Source organism: Haematobia irritans, chromosome 1 (assembly GCF_050003625.1).
Source record: "Haematobia irritans isolate KBUSLIRL chromosome 1, ASM5000362v1, whole genome shotgun sequence".
In the NCBI taxonomy this organism is placed as follows: Eukaryota; Metazoa; Arthropoda; class Insecta; order Diptera; family Muscidae; genus Haematobia; species Haematobia irritans.
Window position 1 is genome coordinate 29,168,916 of NC_134397.1, and position 25,134 is coordinate 29,194,049.

The window sequence follows — 25,134 nt, forward strand, 5'->3', positions numbered from 1 at the left end:
ACACCTGCCATCAGATTTTGTACAGCCACCTTGTCCACCTTCTTCGCCGCAGAAAGCCAGTTTGCCTTAAACTGCTGTTCGTCCTTAGCAGTTTTTTTTTGGTCTTCTTTAGGTTCCGCTTGACAATAGCCCAGTATTTCTCAATTGGGCGGAGCTCTGGCGTGTTGGGAGGGTTCTTGTCCTTGGGAACCACCTGCACGTTGTTGGCGGCGTACCACTCCATGGCCTTTTTACCGTAATGGCACGATGCCAAATCCGGCCAAAACAGTACGGAACAACCGTGTTTCTTCAGGAAAGGCAGCACACGTTTATTCAAACACTCTTTCACGTAAATTTCTTGGTTGACAGTCCCGGAAGCTATGAAAATGCTGCTTTTCAAGCCACAGGTACAGATGGCTTACCAAACCAGATATTTCTTTGCGAACTTTGCAGTTTTATGTGCTTGAAAATATCTGCTACCTTTCCCCTTCCTTTTGCCGTATAAAACTCCTGTCTCGGAAGCTGCTTGTATTCGGCTTTGACGTAGGTTTCGTCGTCCATTACCACGCAGTCAAACTTCGTCAGCATCGTCGTGTACAGCCTCCGGGATCGCGCTTTGGCCGTCGTATTTTCTTTATCATCGCGATTTGGAGTCACTACCTTCTTGTAAGTCGATAGTCCGGCTCGTTTTTTTGGCTCTATGCACGGTTGTAGACGATACACCCAGCTTATTTGCGGCATCTCGGAGAGAGAGGTTAGGGTTTCGCTTGAAACTACCGGCAACTCTCTTTGTCGTCTCATCGGCTTCCGGTTTTCGATTTCCCCCGATCCAGACTTCCTGGCTGTCGACAAACGTTCCCCAAACACTTTAATTACATTTGAAACGGTTGATTTGGCAACTTTTAGCGATTTTGCCAGCTTTGCGTGCGAGTAGCTCGGATTTTCGCGATGCGAGAGCAAAATTTTGATACGCTGCTCTTCTTGCTTGGACGGCATTTTGACAAAACCAAAATAAAAATAGAAGCAACATTCTACACACACACCTTCAAAATGAGGGGTGTTCAGGTTTTATAAATGCAAAATTGAAAGAAATACATCAAGTTTATATTGACCAAATTTTGACCGTATCACCCTTTATAGACCATATACTAACACCACCTACCAAAATTCATCCGGATCGGATGAATTTGGCTCCACCAAGAGGCTCCGGAGGTCAAATCTGGTGATCGGTTTATATGGGGGTTATATATAATTATGCATCCAGACCATTTACTGACACCACGTACCAAATTTCAACCGGATCGGATGAAATTTGCTTCTCTGAGAGACTCCGCTACCCAAATCTTGGGGTTGGTTTATATGGGGGCTATACGTAAAAGTGGTCCAATGTGGCCCATTTGCAATACCGTCTGACCTACTTCAATAACAACTACTTATGGCAAGTTTTAAGTCGATAGCTTGATTCGTTCGTAATCAAGCGTACTCAAGCGCCGTTGATAACGGTAATGGTGTCGCCATAACGGCTGATGGCTGCTTCCAATCTTGTTCATCAAATATGGTGTCAAAATACTTGCCGCACATTATCGGGAAAATATCCTATATAAAAACAGTATTGATGCCTGGACAGTATTGAGACCGCAGACCATGGACATTCCAACAGGACTCAGCATTTTGGCACTCAGCACACGTCAAACAAGGATTGTCTAAAAAGGAGACTCCTCGCTTCATTTTTACCACACAATGGGTGCCACCGTGGTGCTATGGTTTGCATGCTCGCCGTAAATACAAAGGGTCCGTGGTTTAATCCTAGTTTCGACCAAATGGCAAAAAGTTGTTCAGGGATCAGCGCTCATTTAACGCTTCGTTGCTTGATTAATTTTTCGCATCGATAAAATTTTTTTGGAATGTTACAACTCGTTTATATATATTTATGATACCAAAACCCTATTTCCGTTCAATTCTGACGTGAAAAGAATGAGAAAGACAAAAACCAACGGTAAACTATTCAAAATAATAGAGTCATATAGGCAAAAAAGTAACATATCATATAAGCAATGTTGTGCAATGAAGGGTTAATAGAGAGAAAATCACCACTTGTGATGTCACAATGGACTGATTGATCTATGTGAACGTAAAATATCGAGCTACATTAGACCTATTATTTGGTGGACCCAAAATACCCATAGATTTATTATTTCGGATAAAAAATACGGTTTCAAGAAGTCCAAGTAGAAAAATCGGGAGGTTGGTCAATATGGCGGCTTTACCAAAACATGGACCGACTCTGATATTTCTGGAGCTAGGTTTCCAATTTCCGGCAAATATGGGTGCTTTAAGATTACATGGACAGATATAAATTCGTACAGGACTTTGTGAAATTCAGGCCAATCAGATAAACATTAAGGTATCTAGAAGCCCAAAAAGTCAATAGGGGAGTTCAGACTATTTATACGAAGCTATATCAAAACATTGACCTATATAGCCCATCATCGAATCTGACCTGTTGACAGACATAAAACGAATTAGTGCTAAATTTCAGGACAATAGCGCCATTGAAGGCTATAGTTTGAAAACAACAGACAGGCAAAGGAAAAGACGTACATCGTCTTAGAATTTCACCTTGATCAATATTATAAATAATTTATATAGCAAGAAATCCATATTTCGATGTGATATAAATGGAATGTCAAACTTGCTATAACCCTATCACCATCCTACGGTGATGGGGTTTACCCATTCGACCCACCTTTATGTTAGTAAATGAACCTATATTGACATTTCTTTGCACATTGTCATTAGAGTCTACCTTTATTTTTTCTATTGATAAATGATTGAGATTTCCTAAAGTTTTTCTACTCTCATTTATTGTAAATTAATCACAAAATGTTTGCTAAATGCTTTACTTGGAAAATAAATGAGGATGACCGATGAGTAAAATAAACACAAAAGGTCCACATGAATAGCAAAGTTCTGATGATAATTATTTACTAAAATCTTTTGTTTTTATCACAAGGATCAAAAACAGTGATAATTATTGAGATTTTCATTTTTTTTATTCGTTATCGAAATGACACAAAACCTATTTACTAGAATGAGTTTTTGACCCGGCTAAGGGTCCAACATAAGGTGATATCTAGGTTCTATAGAATTTGGTAAGTTATCACTTTTATGATGATTATGAAAAGATGAATAATTTTTTCTGCGTTCCACCTGGAGATGGAGGGATGTATAATACATTTTTATTTACGAGCATCTTCAATACGAAATCATGCGCATCGAACAAGATTAGTTGTTAAATTGATTCTAAATTAACTTATGTTTATTGGAACCTACGTCAGTAACAAATATTTAGAAAAATCCCCAAATTTCAGGAAATTTCTCATCAAACCCTAAAGTCCCCAACTCAAAAATTTCGTCCCCGCCCACGAAAGAAAATCTACAATACTTCCAACACCGCTTAGTAGTATGGTAAATACCCACGGTTAGTTCGTAACATTTTTCGAGAAATACTTGTAATAAAAAATATATTTTTTGGCTGTGGAAAAATTTTTTAAAAAATTATTTTTGTTTTAGTTCAATTTGTAAAGAATTTTTCCCCAGTCAAAAGATATATTCTTTATTCCAAGTATTTCTAAAAAAATTTACCAACTAACCGTGTGTATTTACAACGTACAACAAAGCGGTGCTGTCAGTATTGGAGACGGGGACGAAATGTTTGAGTTGGATTCTTTAGGAGTTTCCTGATATTTTTTACGAAATCTTTCTTATTGAAGCAAGTCCAGAGTATTACACATGGAGTATGTGAAGTAGCAATGGACGCAGTCACCCAAGGGCTATTTTACACTTTGCTCTGCTTGGCCAAGACATTTTTCTACTATTGTGAAATTATATCGGGAGGGATTCAGATCTAAAAGTTGTCGGCTTCTCTACACACAAAAAATTATCACCAAAATTTTTTCAATTAAACAGTTAATTGAATTTGGAAACGGATTCAATTAATATGTTAATTGATTCAATTAATTATTTAATCAAATCCGAATAAAAACCAATTAAAAAAATGATTGATATTTGTTACGTTTCCAATTAAAATATTAATTGATTCAATCAATTTGTTAATCAATTCGGAAATAATTTTCAATTACAAACGTGATTGAAATTTTTTCCGTTTCCAATTACACATGTGATTGATCCAATCACCTTTGTGATTGAAACTGAATAATTTTGAGCAATGGAAAGAGCGAAAGAGCGAAAGAGCGAAAAGAGAACAAGAGAATGGGTATTTATTCAACAATGTAGGATGGAGAGATCAGTCTGTGGAAGTAACTCGTAACGAACGGTTGGGTTTTTGTTTTTCGCGTAAATTGAAAAACATGATTGGCGACATTCTGTCTGCTGCATTCAAAATGTGTGCATAAATATTTTGAACGCAACAACAAATCATAGCAAAGGGTTGAAATAAATAAAGTGTGCAACAACAAACAGACACGTGGTAAAGGTTTGAAAAAGATATATGACAGAACGCATTTGAAATTACCTGTGTTTGTGTTTTGTGGTATTGTAAAAATGGAAAACAATCTACGTTTATTGAAGGTAAGAAATTGTGAAATGTGAATACCGTTTTCCATTGAAGCCTGTTTACATTAAACGGACTAAAATATTTTTTATTCATTTCTTTTAGTAACCAATTTTATTTCGTGAAATTGACCAATCAATCCCATCAACTCCATCATTTTATCAAATATGTAAGAATATGTTTGCAACAAAAAAGTGGGTACCGTATTGATCTTTTAAAATTATAATTTTTTTCACTCCTAGTTTTCTTAAAACCAAGAGCGGTATGGGTTTGTTGGAAGATTCACATTGAAGTTGCGAAGTGGCGTTGGCATTAAATTGTATTTTTGTTTTACCTGCCTTTTTCAGTTTGAACCCAAGTAGAGAGCAGTATATCTGATATATAAACTAATGAGCTGAATTATGTAATGGTAAAAAAGTTCTTTTTTTTTGGATTTAAATATATGAAAAATATCCGAAAATAATAAAAATATGTATTTCCCATTTATATATTTTTTCTATTTTTAGAATTTGAAAAGTATCATCGATATAATACCAAATATTACATTGCTTTCCCATTATTTTTGTCTTTGATTGGTTCAAATTTTAATAGACGATTTCAATGTGCGGAAATTTTGGAAAGGAATTGTTACTAAAATTAAATTACCGAGCTCCTCAATACACCTTTTTATGCTAAAAGACTACAACTGCAAAAGAAGATTATAAATCTGCAACCTGGAACTAAGAATTGAACTTGATATTCTATGCAGGTAATGTTTAACAAAATTAACTTTTAATTTAACAAAATTAAATTCGAATTATTCTGTCTACTTTCAAAAAACTAATTTAGCTTACAGGCTGCTGATTTATTGGAAATCTAGGCGCATCTACATATTAGAAGGACCATGCTAACATGGTTATTATTATAAGGAAGATAATGATTTATATAATTTATGTAATTGTATTTGTAAGTTATATTAGAACAAACCACAAATGACAAGAACCAAATTTATTAGTTTATTGCATAATTCAAAAAATAATAAAATATTAAATATGTTTTATAAGAAACACATATTTTCTTTTATTTCAAATAAAATTAAATACGATTTTGGGGTCGCAATATATAAATTTTTTGATTGAAATTTATAGCCAATTTCAATTAATTATTTAATTGAATGAATCAAATAGTTGATTGATTTTTGTCGCGAAATTAATTAAAATTTTAATTGATTCAATTAAAACTGTGATTGAATTTTATGTTAAAAATCAATCACGCTTTTAATTGATTCAATCACACAATTAATTGATTCCGTGACAAAAGTCAATTAAATTTTTAATTGAAAATCGTGTTGGTTTTCAATCAAAATGGGTGATTGATACTATCATTTTCGTGATTGAAGACATTTCAATTAAAAAAATGATTGAATCCGCGATTTTCGTGATTGAAATCAAAAAAATTTTTTTTGTGTGTACGTATAGCCTGACCATATATCCCATATTTATAGAAATTGAGAATAGAGTTTATTGATCAATCTATCACCTTCATTTCTCGAGCATTTGTTAGGTAATTTGCCTGTTCTCAAATTTTGGTCATATTTTTATTTATTTTTCATAAAAAGTTTTCACAACTGTATGGGGAAATTTTTGTGAAAAATTTTATTTTGGGATTTTTAGGGATGAAAGCTTTCTAAACTGGGGACAAGAGTTAGAACAAGTATATAAGGGCGTAAGTTCGGCCAGGCCAAATCTTATGTACTCTCCACCATGGATTGCGTAGTAACTTCTTCTAAACACTGCCATCCACAATCGAATTACTTGGGTTGCGGTAACGCTTGCCGACGGCAAGATATCTTAAAACCTCCTAACACTGTCTTCTAAATTATAAGTAAGTCCATACGTGGTATATATTAAAATAAAAAAGACCGATTAAATACGTATATAATTCAGTTTGACAAAATTTTCTATAGAAATAAAATTTTGAAAAAAAAATTCTATAGAAATAAAAATTTTGACAAAATTTTCTATAGAAATAAAATTTTGACAAAATTTTCTATAGAAATAAAATTTTGACAAAATTTTCTATAGAAATAAAGTTTTGACAAAATGTTCTACAGAAATGAAATTTTAACAAAATTTTCTATAAAAAGAAAATTCTAACAAAATTTTCTATAGAAATAAACTTTTGATAAAATTTTCTATATAAATAAAATTTTGACAAAATTTTCGGTAGAAATAAAATTTTGGTAGATTATTTTTGGCTCGAGTGGCAACCATGATTATGAGCCGATATGGACAAATTTTTGTGTGATTGGGGATCGGCTATATATAACTATAGACCGATATGGACAACTTTTGGAATGGTTGTTAGCGGCCATATACTTACACCACGTTCCAAATTTGAACCGGATCGGATGAAATTTGCATCTCTTAGAGGCTCCGCAAGCCAAATCTAGGGATCGGTTTATATGGGGGCTATATATAATTATGAACCTATGTGGACCAATTTTTGCATGGATGTTAGAGACCATATACTAACACCACGTTTCAAATTTGAACCGGATCGGATGAAAATTGCTTCTCTTAGAGGCTCCGCAAGCCAAATCTAGGGATCGGTTTATATGGGGGCTATATATAATTATGAACCTATGTGGACCAATTTTTGCATGGATGTTAGAGACCATATACTAACACCACGTTCCACATTTGAAACGGATCGGATGATTTTTGCTCCTCCAAGAGGCACCGGAGGTCAAATCTGGAGAACGGTTTATATGGGGGCTATATATATTTATGGACCGATATGGACCAATTCTGGAACGGTTGTTAGAGACCATATACTTACACCACGTTCCACATTTGAACCAGATCGGATAACTTTTGCTTCTCCAAGAGGCACTGGAAGTCAAATCTGGAGAACGGTTTACATGGGGGCTATATATAATTATGGACCGATGTGGACCAATTTTAGCGTGGTTGTTAGAGACCATATACCAACACCATGTACCAAATTTCAGCTGGATCGGATGAAATATGCTTCTCTTAGAGGCTTCGCAAGCCAAATCTAACAAATACTTGTGCCAAGTTCCAAGTCGATAGCTTGTTTCGTTCGGAAGTTAGCGTGATTTCAACAGACGGACGGACGGACATGCTTAGATCGACTCAGAATTTCACCACGACCCAGAATATATACTTTATGCGGTCTTAGAACAATATTTCGATGTGTTACAAACAGAATGACAAAGTTAATATACCCCATTCTATGGTGGAGGGTATAAAAATACTGTAAACTCTGCAGGTAAATTCTCAAAAATAGTGAATTTTTGTTGATTTTTTGATTTAAATTTGATTTAATTTAAAATCTATTACTTATATTAAAATTAATTTATAAACAGTTTATCGAAAAAATTTATACGCTAAAAATGTGAAGCCTATTTTAATTTTTTTTTGTTTGTTTTGGATATGTGGGTATATCTCTTGGATATTGTTTTATTTCCTTATTTCCTCGCTCAATTTTATCTAAAATAATTTTTTTTCAAGTGTATTCAAATATAAATCTCTTTAACTGTGGAAACAACATATCTACACTCTTCTCAATGTTATTTAAATGTCAACATTGAAAACATTCTCTTTCACAGCATCCCTGTGTAACTAACATATAAATGTTAATACATCATTCACATACATTTACAATTTTCTCTCTCAGCATCATCAACATCATCATCACAGTATCAGCTGATTTCAGTTACATTGACATACTTTTGAAAACAATAACAAAAAATCAAAGTCTACTAGAGCACTACTGGATGGTATAGAATCAAAAGAGGATGGGAGCCATAACATAAATACGAACAAATGAGCATCTTTTATTTAACAGCCACACAACAACAAGTTGAATGACGATGCCAACGACCACGACCACTATGAGGACGAGGACGACGACATAGACGAAGAAGACAACATTTAAAAAGTGATTTCAATTGAATGGCGTAAAATGTAATCCTCTAACAGGATGAAGATTTAGTTGCGATTTTGCCGGTGTAGTGTGGACAACATAACGCGGACAAAATAATCGAATCGAAAACTCATCAAATGTGATGATGGAAAAAATGTCAAGCTCCTTCACTAATGGATAGACCAAAAATAATGATAATCAATGATTATTATGATGAGATGAATGATAATTAACATGAAAATAAATTTTCAAATATAAATCGGGATTTAACAGTGTAACTTCTGTGATGAGATAAAAATGTGAAATTAAAAGAAAAACAAACAAAAATTCAAGCAATAATAATACGATTAATATAAAAATGTAATAAATAAAATTTATGGCAATTATAGAAATTGCAGTTAAGAGATATAGATTTTAAGCGAAAATAAAAATACAATAAATAAAACAAAGAATATGTTAAAAATGGCAAAGTGACGATGATGGTGTTGATGATGATGGATAGAGTAACAGTTTCTAAACGATAGTTAATTCCATATACAAGTTTAAATATTGTTTAATCAGTGTTAATTTTAAAAGACTGTTTATAAAGTAAAGTTTTACTCTAGTGACCTACTAAAGCTTGTAATAATTTTTCCAGATAATAACATTGGCTTGAAATTCCAATTTAAATTTTTGGTATCGAAATTTGTGCATGATTTGTCAAAAATTATATTGTCGTTCATTTGTATAAAAAATATTTAAAAAAAAATATTTTTTTTTTAAATTTAGGCATTATATCAAAACTTATGTGCTTGCGTTTTCAAATTTACTTCAGTGGCGATCTGTTTACTTTAATTGAAATATAATGGGAGCCACGATGGTGCAATGGTTAGCATGCCTGCCTTGCATACACAAGGTTGTGGGTTCGAATCCTGCTTCGACGGAACCCCAAACAGTTTTTCAGCGGTAGATTATCCCACCTCAGTAAAGCTGGTGATATTTCTGAGGGTTTCAAAGGTTCTCTCAGTAGTTTCACTGCAATGTAGAACACCGTTCGGACTCGGCTATAAAAAGGAAGTCCCTTGTCATTGAGCATAACATGGTATCGGGCAGCACTCAGTGATAAGAGAGAAGTCCATGAATGTGATATCACAATGGACTGAATAGTCTAAGTGAGTCTGATACATCGGGCTGCCACCTAACCTAATCTAGCCTAATGGGTTCTTGTAATTGTCTTTAAATATAAAATTAATTGTGAGTAGAATTATCTAAATAAAATTTTTACAAAAAAAAGCTTAACTATCAATGTCATGTAAATATTAGATATTTTAAAGAATAAACAATTCAGTTTAAGATATGTAACAAAAAATTTGCTTAATGTTCTGTAGAAAAATAGATTGCAAATAAACAGAATAATTAAAAAAAAAAAAAAAAAAAATCTAAATTTTAAAGTGTATAAAATAGTGCACAAAAATAAGATACAAACAGACAAATTTCAGGATACGTTTATGTGGATCCGATAGGGCTCAACAGATTTTAACAGACAGTTCCAACAGAATTTAATAGATCGATAGACAAACAGATCCCTTTTTTATAGAAATAATTATGCAAACATTTAATGGATAACTATGTCAACAATATTTACGAAGTGTTTCTTGTAAGATTGGAATTACGTAGGTATCTAGTGGATCCTATGACAGGTCTATAGGTGTTGAAAGTTGATCATGAAATTTTGTTTTAGCTGGGAAACTCCGTTGGTCAATGTTAGTATACCCGCCCTGGATCCAAAGGGTAATGGATTCAATTCCAGTTTTGGCCAAGCACAAAAAAGATTTTCAGCGGCGAATTACCTCTTCTCAGTAATGTTGGTTACATTTCTGAATATTTCAATGCTCCATGTGGTTTCACCACAATGTGAAACGCCGTTTGGACTTGGAAAAAAAAGTTCCCCTATCATTGAACCAAACATGGAGTCGGATAGTTCTAAATTATAAGAGATAAGTGCACAACTGTGGTATCAATTTGAACTGTATAGTATAAGTAAACCTGAGTTAAAGGGTTCCACTATACCTAACGTAACCTAGTATAGGTCGAAACGTCTTTAGATAGAGGTACAAATCGAAAAATTAGTCACACTGTATTTGCAACACCCAGGAGGAGATGAGATAGACACATTATGTCTTTGACAATAATCCTCAGAGCCGACCCCTGGATCGATCCGTCCCTGTCCGTTCGTCTGCTTGTGATCACATTAGGTCGCAATTTTAGTTCAATCGACTTAAAATTCTTATGTGTCCATCTGTCTGTGATCACATTAGTTAGCATTTTCAGTCCAATCGACTTAAAATTCTTATGTGTATTGGGTCAGATTTTGGAAAATAAATCGGTTCACACTTAGATAAATAAATGTTTGATTTGAATTGAATTTCGCCCCATTTGCACTCATATGACCACAGAGGCCATGTATTTAAATTTTGGTAGAAATCTGATCAAATTTATATATATATATATATATATATATATATATATATATATATATATATATATATATATATATATATATATATATATATATATATATATATATATATATATATATATATATATATATATATATATATATATATATATATATATATGTATATATATATATATATATATATATAGTTCCCATATATATATTTTGCCCTATTTATACTACATGACCACCGCAGGTCAAAATTTCATTTCCATTTACCTGAATTTTTTTACAGAGAGAACAATTAACAAAGTGCTACAAATTAAAAAAAAATCATCTCAGATTTTGGCAAAGTCCCCCATTTATATGTTTTCCTGTATGTTTTTCCTACATGATGACGACTAGCGTAACCATATTTTCTTTCTAAAATCGCCAATTCTAAGTCGAAAATTTGTAAAAATTACTCAAATTTTCCTATAGCTCTAATACTAATAACTTTCGCAAATTGGGAACATAAATTTTTATATATTGCACTCAACAAATTTGTAGGATTTGATATGGCATGGGATCTACATGGTGGTGCAGGGTATAATATTGTGGGCCCTCCCAATTTTATACTTCTTTGGTTGGTTTTTGCTGGGAAGTCCTGGGAAGGATTTACCCAATATTCTTATAATTGCCCACCAAACCTCGTAGGCAGTTTAAATGGAAGCTGTATGTAGTTGTTGAATGATATCAATCAATTTTTATGCGGTTAATGAGTAGACATCGAATTTAAAGTGGAGGCATAAAAATTGTGGCTCAAGTAGTCAGTTTATATGAAGCCATATATAATTAAGGACTAATCGGATACTAACGCCATGAGCCAAGTTTTAAGCGGATCGCATAAAAACCGTATCCCTAAGTGGGTTAAAAATATAAATCTGAGGCCCGATTTATACGGTGACTATACTTAAATATGGACTAATGTCGTCCGAGTTTTGTGTAGTTTTTAAAGAGAAGGGTACTAACATCACTTTCCGAACATCAAGAAGATCTGACTGGAACGGTTTCCATAAGAGTATAAAAAATCATATCTGCGATCAGTTTATTTGTGTAATTATCAATTTTTTATTTCCAGGAGACATAAATATCACGGTTGCCACTCGAGCCAAAAATAATCTACCAAAATTTGGAGAAAATTTTACCAAAAATCTACCAAACCAAAAAATCTTATTTTGTCAAAATTTTATTTCTATAGAAAACTTTGTCAAAATTTTATTTCTATAGAAAATTTTTCAAAATTTTATTTCTATAGAAAATTCACCTTAAAAAAATTTTATAAAAATAAAATTCTATAGAAATAAAATTTTGAGAAAATTTTCTATAGAAAAAAAATAGAGAAATTTTTCTATAGAAATAAAATTTTGAGAAAATTTTCTATAGAAAAAAATTAGAAAAATTTTTCTATAGACATAAAATTTTGAGAAAAATGTCTGTAGAAGTAAATTTTTGAAAAAAAATTTTATAGAAATAAAATTATTAATAAATTTTCTATAGAAATAAAATTTTGACAAAATTTTCTATAGAAATAAAATTTTGATAAAATTTTGATAAAATTTTGACAAAATTGTTTATAGAAATAAAATTTTAACACAATTTTCTATGGAAATGAAATTTTGACAAAATTTTCTATAGAAATAAAATTTCTATAGAAATAAAAGTATTTCTTAGAAATATTTTGCAAAATCTACCAAAAACATCAAGAATTCTACCAATCTACCAAACAATAAAAATTTACTAATTTTGGTAGAATTCTAACAATTGTGGCAATAGTGATGAATATAAAATTCTTTAGATCAGTGTACATGAATGCCAGCAGACTCTAACAGACGGACGGACAAACTGAATCACAAACTGTGATACAAAAGCACTTTTTGATGGAAATAGTTCAGAAACTGTTGAATGGATAAATATATCGACATAATTTTTTTTATGTGTAAAAACTTAGTTGTTTTTCTATAAATTTTCAACGAATATAGGCGTTAAAAATTGGTATCTTGTACTGTATAAAATTTTGTTTTAGCCAATCCACAATCCACAATTAATACCGATCTCCACGATCTTTGCTGGACAGAACTTTTAAAGTCCTGTTCATATAAAAATTTCAATTTTTTTAGGATTTGGATGAAATTTTTGATCACAAATTAACCTCTCTTTCGCTCAAGTTTGGGGGGGTTGATCACGAATTAACATTCTTTTTGTTGTAGGACGCCTAGTTAAGGAGATATGAGCACAAGAAATTTCTCATATAAAATTAAAAAGTTTTTTAGGATTTAGTGGAATTTTTTAATTGTAGGCTCTACGACCCTTAGTATAGGAGATAGGAGCAAATAAGTTTTTCATATAAAAATTTAAAATTTTTTAAAATTTTTAGCTTAGGAGATATAAGCAAAGAAGTTTTTCATATAAAAATTTAAATTTTCTTAAGATATGGATGGATGTTTCTAGTATTTGAGTGTGATTATGAATTAATATCCTTTCCGCCGTAGTTTTGGAGATATGAGCAAACGTAGATTGTCATATAAAATCTTCATTTTTTAAGAATTTGGATGGCTTTTATTTATTTTAAAGGATGATCACGAATTAACCTCTTTTTCGCTCTATGTTGCTTAGTTTAGGTGATATGAGTAAACGAAGTTTTTCTACAGCATTACTGAGAGGGGCCAATACACCGTTAAAGAAACATTTTGGTGTTTCGTCGCAATAGCGATTGTTCGATCGTAACTGCGACATTGCGATTTGTATATAAGGGGTTAAGCTAACTATTATTGCACTACGGTGGCTGCCACCATAGTGCGCTGCTAGGCGTAATAACAATTAAATCACGGTGGGTGTGACTCACTTTTGAGAGCTTCAATTTCCATTTCCGCTTTGATTCCATTAGAAAACTATGAACCTTTCAGTCCAATAAATGGACGTGCACACAGCCAAAAATACGTATGCCAAACAAAACCCTTTTTCTTATATAGGTATTAAATGTTATTGAAACACCCTCATGTATCCATCAAACCGTAAAAATAATTTGCCTATATTCGACATGTAAAATTTGTTTTGTTTTTTTTGTTTATTTTTTTTTAAGAATTTATCTCTTTGACTTAAAATGATTCCATAGAAAAATGGAAAACATAATCCCGGTAACTAAAAAGGCTTACTGAAATGCTACTTGAATATTAATGCTTCTTTGTTTGTGGTTTCCTATAAAGTCTAAAAAATCTACCCGAAATGGGAGAAAAACCTCTCTATGATTGTTTTTTCGACATTGGTCTACAAAAACAAAAATACCTTTTTTCTTAAATATATCTCGTATGCTATATATGTATATGGGTATTTATTAATCTGAGAGATAACAAAAACCAAAGTGACATTAGTGGCATCATCATCATCATCGTCGTCATCACCATCATACTCTCTTATTCATCCCATGCAGTGGTAAGGACACGCTATGACGTGAAACAATTTGTACTTCAGAAGCACTTTATAAAGGTGAAATTCCCCTTCACACAGAAAAACCAATCTCAATGTACACTGGGAAAAATGATAGTGGCATATGGAAGCTCTAATAGGAGAGAGTTAGTTTTGGCTATGGTTTTATGAAGACTTAGTGATAACGCACTACCACTTTAGCATTTCTTCGGAATACGGCTCATCCAACAGTATCACTTTTGTCTCCTCCCCCGTGCAATGGTTATCATGCCCGCCTTGCATACACAAGGTCGTGGTTTCAACTCCTGCTACGACCGAACACCAAAAAGTGTTTCAGCGGTGGATTATCCCACCTCAGTAATGCTGGTGACATTTCTGAGGGTTTCAAAGCTTCTCTAAGTGGTTTCACTGGAATGTGGAACGCCGTTCGGACTCGGCTATAAAAAGGAGGTCCCTTGTCATTGAGCTTAACATGGAATCGGACAGCACTCAGTGATAAGAAAGAAGTTCACCAATGTGGTATCACAATGGACTGAATAGTCTAAGTGAGCCTGATAAATCGGGCTGCCACATAACCTAACCTAACCTAACCTACTCCCCCGTCCTATATACTATCGTTAAAAACAAGAGGTTCGCCGTTCATAATTTTTGGAATTATATCTTTTCTCTGTGGCAATACCATTTTTCTTCAGAACTTAACATACGGTGTACAATGTCGAAGATTCTTTCGTCCGACCATGGAGTAGAGTGTGTATATCACGTCTTTTTCCCAATGATGCAGAAGTCATGTACGTCTGTCTTCATATCCACTAAGAACCTGGTATAGACAGAAAATCAAAAATTTCCATAGAAACAAAAATTTTCTATAGAAATAAAATTTTGACAAAATTTTCTATAGAAATAAAATTTTGACAAAATTTTGTATAGAAATATAATTTTGACAAAATTTTCTATAGAAATAAAATTTTGATAAAATTTTCTATAGAAATAAAATTTTGATAAAATTTTTTTGTAGAGATAAAATTTTGAGAAAATTTTCTATAGAAATAATGTTTTGACAAAATTTTCTATAGAAATAAAATTTTTACAACATTTTCTATAGAAATAAAATTTTTACAACATTTTCTGTAGAGATAAAATTTTGATAAAACTTTGACAAAATTGTTTATAGAACAAAAATTTTGAAAAAAAAACAGTAAGGAAAGTCTAAAGTCGGGCGGGGCCGACTATAAAGGGTGATACGGTCAAAATTTGTTCAATATAAACTTGACGTATTTCTTTCAATTTTGCATTTAAAAAACCTGAACACCCCTCATTTTGAAGGTGTGTGTGTGTAGAATGTAGCTTCTGTTTTGATTTTGGAATTCACTCTTCAGTTGTCAAAATGCCGTCCAAGCAAGAAGAGCAGCGTATCAAAATTTTGCTCGGGCATCGCGAAAATCCGAGCTACTCGCACGCAAAGCTGGCAAAATCGCTAAAAGTTGCCAAATCAACCGCTACAAATGTAATTAAAGTGTTTAGGGAACGTTTGTCGACAGCCAGGAAGTCTGGATCGGGGGGAAATCGAAAACCGGAAGCCGCTGAGACGACAAAGAGAGTTGCCGGTAGTTTCAAGCGAAACCCTAACCTCTCTCTCCGAGATGCCGCAAATAAGCTGGGTGTATCGTCTACAACCGTGCATCGAGCCAAAAAACGAGCCGGACTATCGACTTACAAGAAGGTAGTGACTCCAAATCGCGATGATAAACAAAATACGACGGCCAAAGCGCGATCCCGGAGGCTGTGCACGACGATGCTGACGAAGTTTGACTGCGTGGTAATGGACGACGAAACCTACGTCAAAGCCGACTACAAGCAGCTTCCGGGACAGGAGTTTTATACGGCAAAAGGAAGGGGAAAGGTAGCAGATATTTTCAAGCACATAAAACTGTCAAAGTTCGCAAAGAAATATCTGGTTTGGCAAGCCATCTGTACCTGTGGCTTGAAAAGCAGCATTTTCATAGCTTACGGGACTGTCAACCAAGAAATTTACGTGAAAGAGTGTTTGAATAAACGTCTGCTGCCTTTCCTGAATAAACACGGTTGTTCCGTACTGTTTTGGCCGGATTTGGCATCTTGCCATTAGGGTAAAAAGGCCATGGAGTGGTACGCCGCCAACAACGTGCTGGTGGTTTACAAGGACAAGAACCCTCCCAACACGCCAGAGCATCGCCCAATTGAGAAATACTGGGCTATTGTCAAGCGGAACCTGAAGAAGACCAAAAAAACTGCTAAGGACGAACAGGAGTTCAAGGCAAACTGGCTTTCTGCGGCGAAGAAAGTGGACAAGGTAGCTGTACAAAATCTGATGGCAGGTGTCAAGCGTGAGGTCCGGCAATTCGGATTTGGAAAAGCGAAAGCCTAACTGAATATTTTTCCTGAATTTTATACTAATTGAACTTGAAAAAGAAATTTAATTTGATTTTTTAAATAAACGATTTCACCGATTTACACGCGTTTTCCCTTGACCAAATTTTGACCGTATCACCCTTTATTATACCCTGCACCACTTTGTAGATCTAAATTTTCGATACCATATCACATCCGTCAAATGTGTTGGGGGCTATATATAAAGGTTTGTCCCAAATACATACATTTAAATATCACTCGATCTGGACCGAATTAGATAGACTTCTACAAAATCTATAGACTCAAAATTTAAGTTGGCTAATGGAGTAGGGTGGAACACAATGTTAGTAAAAAATATGGGAAACATTGAAATCTGAAGCAATTTTAAGGAAACTTCGCAAAAGTTTATTTATGATTTATTGCTCGATATATATGTATTAGAAGTTTAGGAAAATTAGAGTCATTTTTACAACTTTTCGACTAAGCAGTGGCGATTTTATAAGGAAAATGTTGGTATTTTGACAATTTTTGTCCAAATCAGAAAAACATATATATGGGAGCTATATCTAAATCTGAACCCATTTCAACCTAATTTGGCACGCATAGCAACAATGCTAATTCTACTCCCTGTGCAAAATTTCAACTAAATCGGAGTTAAAAATTGGCCTCTGTGGTCATATGAGTGTAAATCGGGCGAAAGCTATATATGGGAGATATATCTAAATCTGAACCGATTTCAACCAAATTTGGCACGCATAGCTACAATGCTAATTCTACTCCCTGTGCAAAATTTCAACTAAATCCGAGCAAAAAATTAGCCTCTGTGGTCATATGAGTGTAAATCGGGCGAAAGCTATATATGGGAGCTATATCTAAATCTGAACCGATTTCAACCAAATTTGGCACGCATAGCTACAATGCTCATTCTACTCCCTGTGCAAAATTTCAACTAAATCGGAGAAAAAAATTGGCCTCTGTGGACAAAGGAGTGTAAATCGGGCGAAAGCTATATATGGGAGCTATATCTAAATCTGAACCGATTTGGATGATATTTTGCAAGTTTTTCGAGACTCATAAAATATTGTGATGTTCGGAATTTGAGGAAGATCGGTTGATATACACGCCAATTATGACCAGATCGGTTAAAAATATATATCATCAAAATCAATAGGGATCGTCTTTGAGCCGAAACAGGACCCCATACCAAAATTTAGGACAATCGGACTAAAACTGCGAGCTGTACTTTGCACACAAAAATACATCAACAGACAGACAGACCCTGTACCACAGTAGTGGTGAAGGGTGTAATAAAATTTTGACAAAATTTTCTATAGAAATAAAATTTTGACAAAGTTTTCTATAGAAATAAAAATTTGACAAAATTTTCTATAGAACTAAAATTTTTAACTAAGTTTTCTATAGAAAAACATTGTCAGTCGCAATAACTTTTTAACAAAATTGTATGTCGACAAAATTTTCTATAGAAATAAAATTTTGACAAAATTTTCTATAGAAATAAAATTTTGACAAAATTGTTTATAGAGATAAAACTTTGAGAAAATGTTCTATAGAAATAATGTTTTGACAAAATTTTCTATAGAAATAAAATTAAAATTAATTAATTTTCTATAGAAAAAAAAAAAATAGAAATAAAATTTTGATAAAATTTTGACAAAATTGTTTATAGAAATACAATTTTGAAAAAAAAATCTATAAAAACAAAGAAATAAAATGTTAACACAATTTTCTATGGAAATGACATTTTAACAAAATTGTCTATAAGTTTTGACAAACTTTTTGAAAGAAATAAAATTTTGACAAAATTTTGTATAGAAATAAAATTTTGACAAAATCTTCTATGGAAATAAAATTGTGTAAAATTTTGTATAGAAATAAAATTTGGCAAAATTTTCTATTGAAATAAAATTGTGACAAAATTTTCTATAGAAATAAAATGTTGACAAAATTTTTCAGCGAAATAAAATTATGACAAAATTTTCTATAGAAATAAAAATTTCAACAACATTTTCTATAGAAATAACAAAAAATTTTTAACAAAATTTTCTATAGAAAAAAAGTTTGACATTTTCTGTCGCAATAACTTTTTAACAAATTTGTCTGTCGCAATAAAATTGTGACAAAATTTTCTATAGAAATAAAATTTTTAACAAAATTTTCTATAGAAATAAAATTTTGTCAAAATTTTGTATCGCAATAAAATTTTGACAAAAGTTTCAACAGAAATACAATTTTCAAAAAATTCTCTATTGAAACAAAATTTTGATAAATTTTTATATAGAAATAAAATTTTGACAAAATTTTCTATAGAAATAAAATTTTGTCAAAACTTTTGTATGAAAATAAAATTTTGACAATATTTTATAGAAACAAAATTTTGATAAAATTTTTTTGTAGAAATAAAATTTTTAAAAAATATTCCATAAAAATAAAATTTAAATAAAGAAGTATATACGGCCGTAAGTTCGGCCAGTCTGAATCTTATGTGCCCTCCACCATGGATTGAGTAGAAACTTCTACTTAAGACTGTCATTCACAATATAATTCAGTTCTTGACCCGGTATATGGAATATAGGGAAGTGTAAAAAAAAAACAAGTAAGGAAAGTCTAAAGTCGGGCGGGCCGACTATATAATACCCTGCACCACTTTGTAGATCTAAATTTTCGATACCATATCACATCCGTCAAATGTGTTGGGGGCTATATATAAAGGTTTGTCCCAAATACATACATTTAAATATCACTCGATCTGGACAGAATTTGATAGACTTCTACAAAATCTGTAGACTCAAAATTTAATTCGGCTAATGGAACACAATGTTAGTAAAAAAATATGGGAAACATTTAAATCTGAAGCAATGTTAAGGAAACTTCGCAAAAGTTTATTTATGATTTATCGCTCGATATATATGTATTAGAAGTTTAGGAAAATTAGAGTCATTTTTACAACTTTTCGACTAAGCAGTGGCGATTTTACAAGGAAAATGTTGGTATTTTGACCATTTTTGTCGAAATCAGAAAAACATATATATGGGAGCTATATCTAAATCTGAACCGATTTCAACCAAATTTGGCACGCATAGCAACAATGCTTATTCTACCCCCTGTACAAAATTTCAACTAAATCGGAGTTAAAAATTGGCCTCTGTGGTCATATGAGTGTAACTCGGACGAAAGATATATATGGGAGCTATATCTAAATCTGAACCGATTTCAACCAAATTTGACACGCATAGCAATAATGCTAATTCTACTTCCTGTGCAAAATTTCAACTAAATCGGATTTAAAAATAGGCCTCTGTGGTCATATGAGTGTAAATCGGTCGAAAGCTATATATGGGAGATATATCTAAATCTGAACCGATTTCAACCAAATTTGGCACGCATAGCTACAATGCTAATTCTCCACCCTTTGCAAAATTTCAACTAAATCGGATCAAAAAATTGGTCTCTATGGTCAAATGAGTGTAAATCGGCCGAAAGCTATGTATGGGAGCTATATCTAAATCTGAACCGATTTCAACCAAATTTGGCACGCATAGCTACAATGCTAATTCTACTCCCTGTGCAAAATTTCAACCAAATTGGGGTAAAACTCTGGCTTCTGGGACCGTATTAGTCCATATCGGTCGAAAGATATATATGGGAGCTATATCTAAATCTGAACCGATTTCAATAAAATTTGGCACACTTGACGATAGTACTAATTGTTCTTCTTGTGCAAAATTTTAAGCAAATTAGGTTAAAACTCTGGCTTCTGGGGCCATATAAGTCAATATCGGGCGAAATATATATATGGGAGCTATATCTAAATCTGAACCGATTTCTTCCAAAATCAATAGGGATCTATTCTGAGCCAAAACACATACTTGTGCCAAATTTGAAGTCGATTGGACTAAAACTGCCACCTAGACTTTGATTACAAAAATGTGTTTACGGATAGACGGACACACGGCATGGCTATATCGACTCAGGAGCCCACCCTGACCATTTTTGCTAAAGACACCCTGTGTCTATCTCGTCTCCTTCTGGGTGTTGCAAACATACGCACTAACTTATAATACCCTGTTCCACAGTGTGGCGCAGGGTATAAAAAGTGGACTTACTATGATAACTATGGCTGTAGCTTGGCCATGGCTTTGCACGTTATGATCTTATATTTTTTTTTGCCAGCTGATTTTCAGTGTTAACAACACGAAAGCAAGAAAACTAAAGAAAAAAATTTACACGGTAAAATTCAGTACATGATGCAAAGCCTCTTGAACAGTTTTAACTAAGATTTCTTTTTATTTTATGAAGATCGCCTAAAGGCGGGCTTGGGCATTAGAGGGTTAAGATAATTTCTAGTTAAAAGGGAAATTTTGCGATATCGTCTTTAAATGTGATATTCACTCACAATCCATATCAAATATTTTCTCTCAGTGCCAAACCACTTTCATTGTGTACCTGTAAATTTTTTTTTCTTCTCCTTCCATCACCCACCCATCGTCACAACCAACAAAAGAGTGCAAAAACATCTGTTGTTGACAGAGTGTGTGGAAAATGTTAAAGAAAATTTGACAAAAATATAAAAAACGGAAATTTTTCTCTGATCAAAAACATACAAGAACCAACGACGGCTTATATATACCACCAACAAAAAAATTGTAAAAATGGAAAAAAAACGAGAGAAAAATATGCAAATAACCGCATGCCAAGTGTTGTCATAATAAATGAAAAATGCAAATGTTTTAAAATAGAATGGCTGAGCAGTAAGCAAAAAAAAAAAGATCCTAAATAGTTTTTTCCTACTCTCTTCTTTAGCCATGAAAACAGTGTGAATAATCAAAGTGAAAAAAAAAACAACAATAACAACAAAATGCCAAAAGAAGAAACCAACTACTGGAAACATGTCCCAGTAAATTGAATAAACTTATGACTGTGAAATTGTTATTAGTTTGCCTGGATTAACCAAACGCAGTGAATTTAATTAAAACGGCAGATAAAAACAATCAGCAGCCATAAGGGCAGAATTTCAACATGGATTTAGCTGTAATATTAAAGTATATTTGGAATATACTTATTTTATTTTCTCTGCATATTCCAGGTAAGTTTAACATAGTTAAAAAAATATAATAATAATACAAAAATAAAAACAATTATGAATGGACTACAAGTGCATGGAGCTAACATAACTATACGTATGTTTTAAAACATCTCTGATTCCAATTATTTTAAATTATAACAAGAGAACACATAGGATATATGTGGAAAATAATTCAACGCCCTTGTCACTCAAATTCGAATGCATTTGGATTCAATCATTTAATTTGTATGAAAATATACTGATTATCATTAATGGGAATTTTGGGGAATTTGTGGGTTTTGGGACAATATCTGTCCAAATCTGGTTATAACTATTTACACAAAGAGCCATCGTGATGCAATGGTTTGCATGCCCGCCTTGCAGACAAAAGGTCATGGGTAACTAACTAACTTATAATGCTCTGTTTCACAGTGTGGCACAGAGTATAATGAGCTAGGACTAAGGTCATTGCAGTTCTAAGATGTACAAGAGCTCACCGTGGCACACAAAAAGTTAACGTGTAAAAGGGCTTGTCACCGAATTTAGGTTTTCTCGATGAGAAGCCATTCCAAATTGAGAAACAAAATCATCGGGTTTTCTTTCCTAAGAGCTTAGCTGAAACTTTACATCTTCAATTGACCACCAGTACTCACGGAACGTCGACGGAAATGGTGCGGGCTGCCATAATGATTGATGGTTGTTCTAAGTTCGTCTAATAAATGTCGAATATTAGCGGGAAAATTTCCTAAAGGCAGCGACATCACACTCAGCAATCGTCTACCAAGAATGGGTTACAAATGAGATTCCTCGTTTCATTTTACCGATTATGGCCTCCGCATCTTAACCCGTTGGATTTTTACGCATGGGATATTATAGAGAGTAAATTTGGCACTACAAAATACCAAAGTGTTGACAATATCAAGACGGAGCTTCGCGGGGAATAAGCCAAACCACTTTCGTGTAATGGTTTTGACCTCCGGAGCCTCTTGGAAGACCGCAGAACCACTTTCGTATAATGGTTTTGTCGGCCGTTTGAAGGCCATAATTCGTGCCAAATGGAGCCAATTTAAACAAATCTGAAGTGACTCTAAAATCATATGTTATTTCCGAAATTTTTTTTTCGGTTTGAACATTACAATTAACAAATATTAATCATCGAAAATCCTTTATTGTTTTTCAAAATATTACCCATTCAAATCGAAACACTTTTGCCACTCTTATTAAGGTATCTCCAAATCATGCATTCAGAACACTTCAACCGCTTCTTTAGGTGTCGAAAAACGTTGACATCTAATTTTCCTTTTTACATACGGGAATAAAAATAAGTCATTCGGCGCTAAGTCAGGACTATACGGCGGATGACCTATCAAAACGATATTTTCAGTGTTCAAAAATTCAGTTGTTTCAGCCGATGCGTGACTACTCGCAATGGCGTGATGAAGAGTGATCCGTCTTCGGCCGTTGTTTTTCATGATTTTTTTTAATATTCTGTGTTGTTCTAAAGGTACGATTGTGACATTTCCAAATATTCCGAAAAAGTAGGCGATCATTTGCTTGGAAGTGGTTAGTGCGCGGTCAACCTTTGTTGAGTTTGGGTTATCTTGAAGCATCCATAAAGTCGAGTGATGTTTGCTTTCGGGCTCACATGCGTAAATCCATGCTCCATGACCTGTCACGGTAGGTTAGTTTAGGTGGGAACCCAATATTTTTAGGCTTACTTAGATTGTTCAGTCCATTGTGATACCACAGTGGTGAACTTCTCTCTTATCACTGAGTACGGCCCGATTCCATGTTAAGCTTAATGACAAGGAACCTCTTTTTATAGCCGAGACTGAACGGCCGTGAAACCACTTGCAGGAGCTTTGAAACACTCAGTAATGTCCCCAGCATTACTGAGAAAGGATGTTTTTTGTTTGGTGTTCGGTCGAAGCAGGGATCGAACCCTTTGTATCCAAGGCGGGCATGCTAACCATTGCACCACGTCCATCACCACCAACTGTCACGATGTCATAGACGTGTTTCGTAGCACTGCGATCGCATTTTTGGAGCATTTTTTTTCAACAAATCGATACGACCAGTTTTTTTGAGCAATTGACTAATTGTTTGGGATCCAATGCGAACAAATTTTTTTATTGGTAAAATTTTCATTCAATATTTAATGAATGCTGGTGCCTAAAGTTGTCTCAATCTCACGATACGTCACATCACGATCTTGCAATGTCAGTTGGCGCACACCATGAATAGTTTTGGACGACCTTCGTCTTGGATTGAACTACGACCACGGTAGCCTTAGTTTGTACACTGTTAGAAAAATATGTTTTTCATATGTTCCGATATAAACAAAATGTGTTTTGGGCACGATTTTAAACCACAATATATTTAAGTGCGAACATGTAATTTTCCTAAACTAACACTAAATGTTTGGGACATCTATGTTAATATGTTAGAATATATTATGTTTGGGGCATGAATGTTTCATAAAAATCATATGTGTGAATACAAACATATATAAATTTACAAATTTCAACTAAACATACATATGTTGTGATATTTTATTCAAAGCGACAGAGAGAGTATAGAGAGAAATAGAGATGGAAACCGGGAGAGTTGACGAAATATATCAATATAACACAGCAAAAGAGTCAAAAGAGAACAATTTCTGTGAAACCGCTTGTATGTTGTTTCGGAAAACTGTTTTATGATAAGGCCAAAAATTTGATATGTTTAAGTCTAAATATTATTTAATTTGAATAAAGAGAATATACATTCTGAACCAAGAGAATAGATATTTGAAAAACAAACAGCTTATGTTTTCGCCTTGAGAGCAGCATTTTATGTATGTGTGGACATGTGTTTTGTTTATCATTTTGGCATTATTTTTTTCTTGGTTCGTTAAAAGAAATCAGGGGTCTTCATAAAAATAACGAAAGGGCACTATACTCTTTTTAGAGTTGGGACGGTAAAATGAAATAAGGAGGAAATAGTGAAAAATTACACAGTAAAATGTAAAAAAACAAAGTTTAGTTTCTCTTTATTAAAAAGTAGTCCACGAGGAGTTGACGGACACCATCAAATATAAAAGCGGGTATTAAGTTCGACTTTTACAGCTAAAACAATTTAAAAAGTTTATTTTCTTTAAAATGATTTATTAAAGAAAAATAAAAGGAATTTTAGAGCGATGGTGTTAAATGCTAGTAAAAAACTGTTCACTCCTAAATAAATTTATGTTTATATTATAAAATTATGTATGTATGTTTATACTCGACTCCACGTTCTTCT

General features: G+C 33.2%; 1 protein-coding gene across 2 annotated transcripts in view; it reads left to right on the top strand.

Moving 5' to 3' along the window:
* Positions 1-8,579: 8,579 nt before the first annotated feature.
* dpr15 (defective proboscis extension response 15) overlaps positions 8,580-25,134 on the top strand; it is an 87,291-nt gene continuing 70,736 nt past the window's right edge. The window contains exons 1-2 of one of the 2 annotated variants that reach the window (XM_075289711.1): positions 8,580-8,842; positions 21,594-21,876. In XM_075289711.1, the coding sequence (XP_075145826.1) occupies positions 21,810-21,876 (67 nt within the window). In that variant the 5' untranslated portion in view covers positions 8,580-8,842; positions 21,594-21,809. Of the gene's footprint in view, positions 8,843-21,307; positions 21,877-25,134 lie in introns of those variants that run through there. The other variant, XM_075289712.1, reaches the window with a different exon arrangement.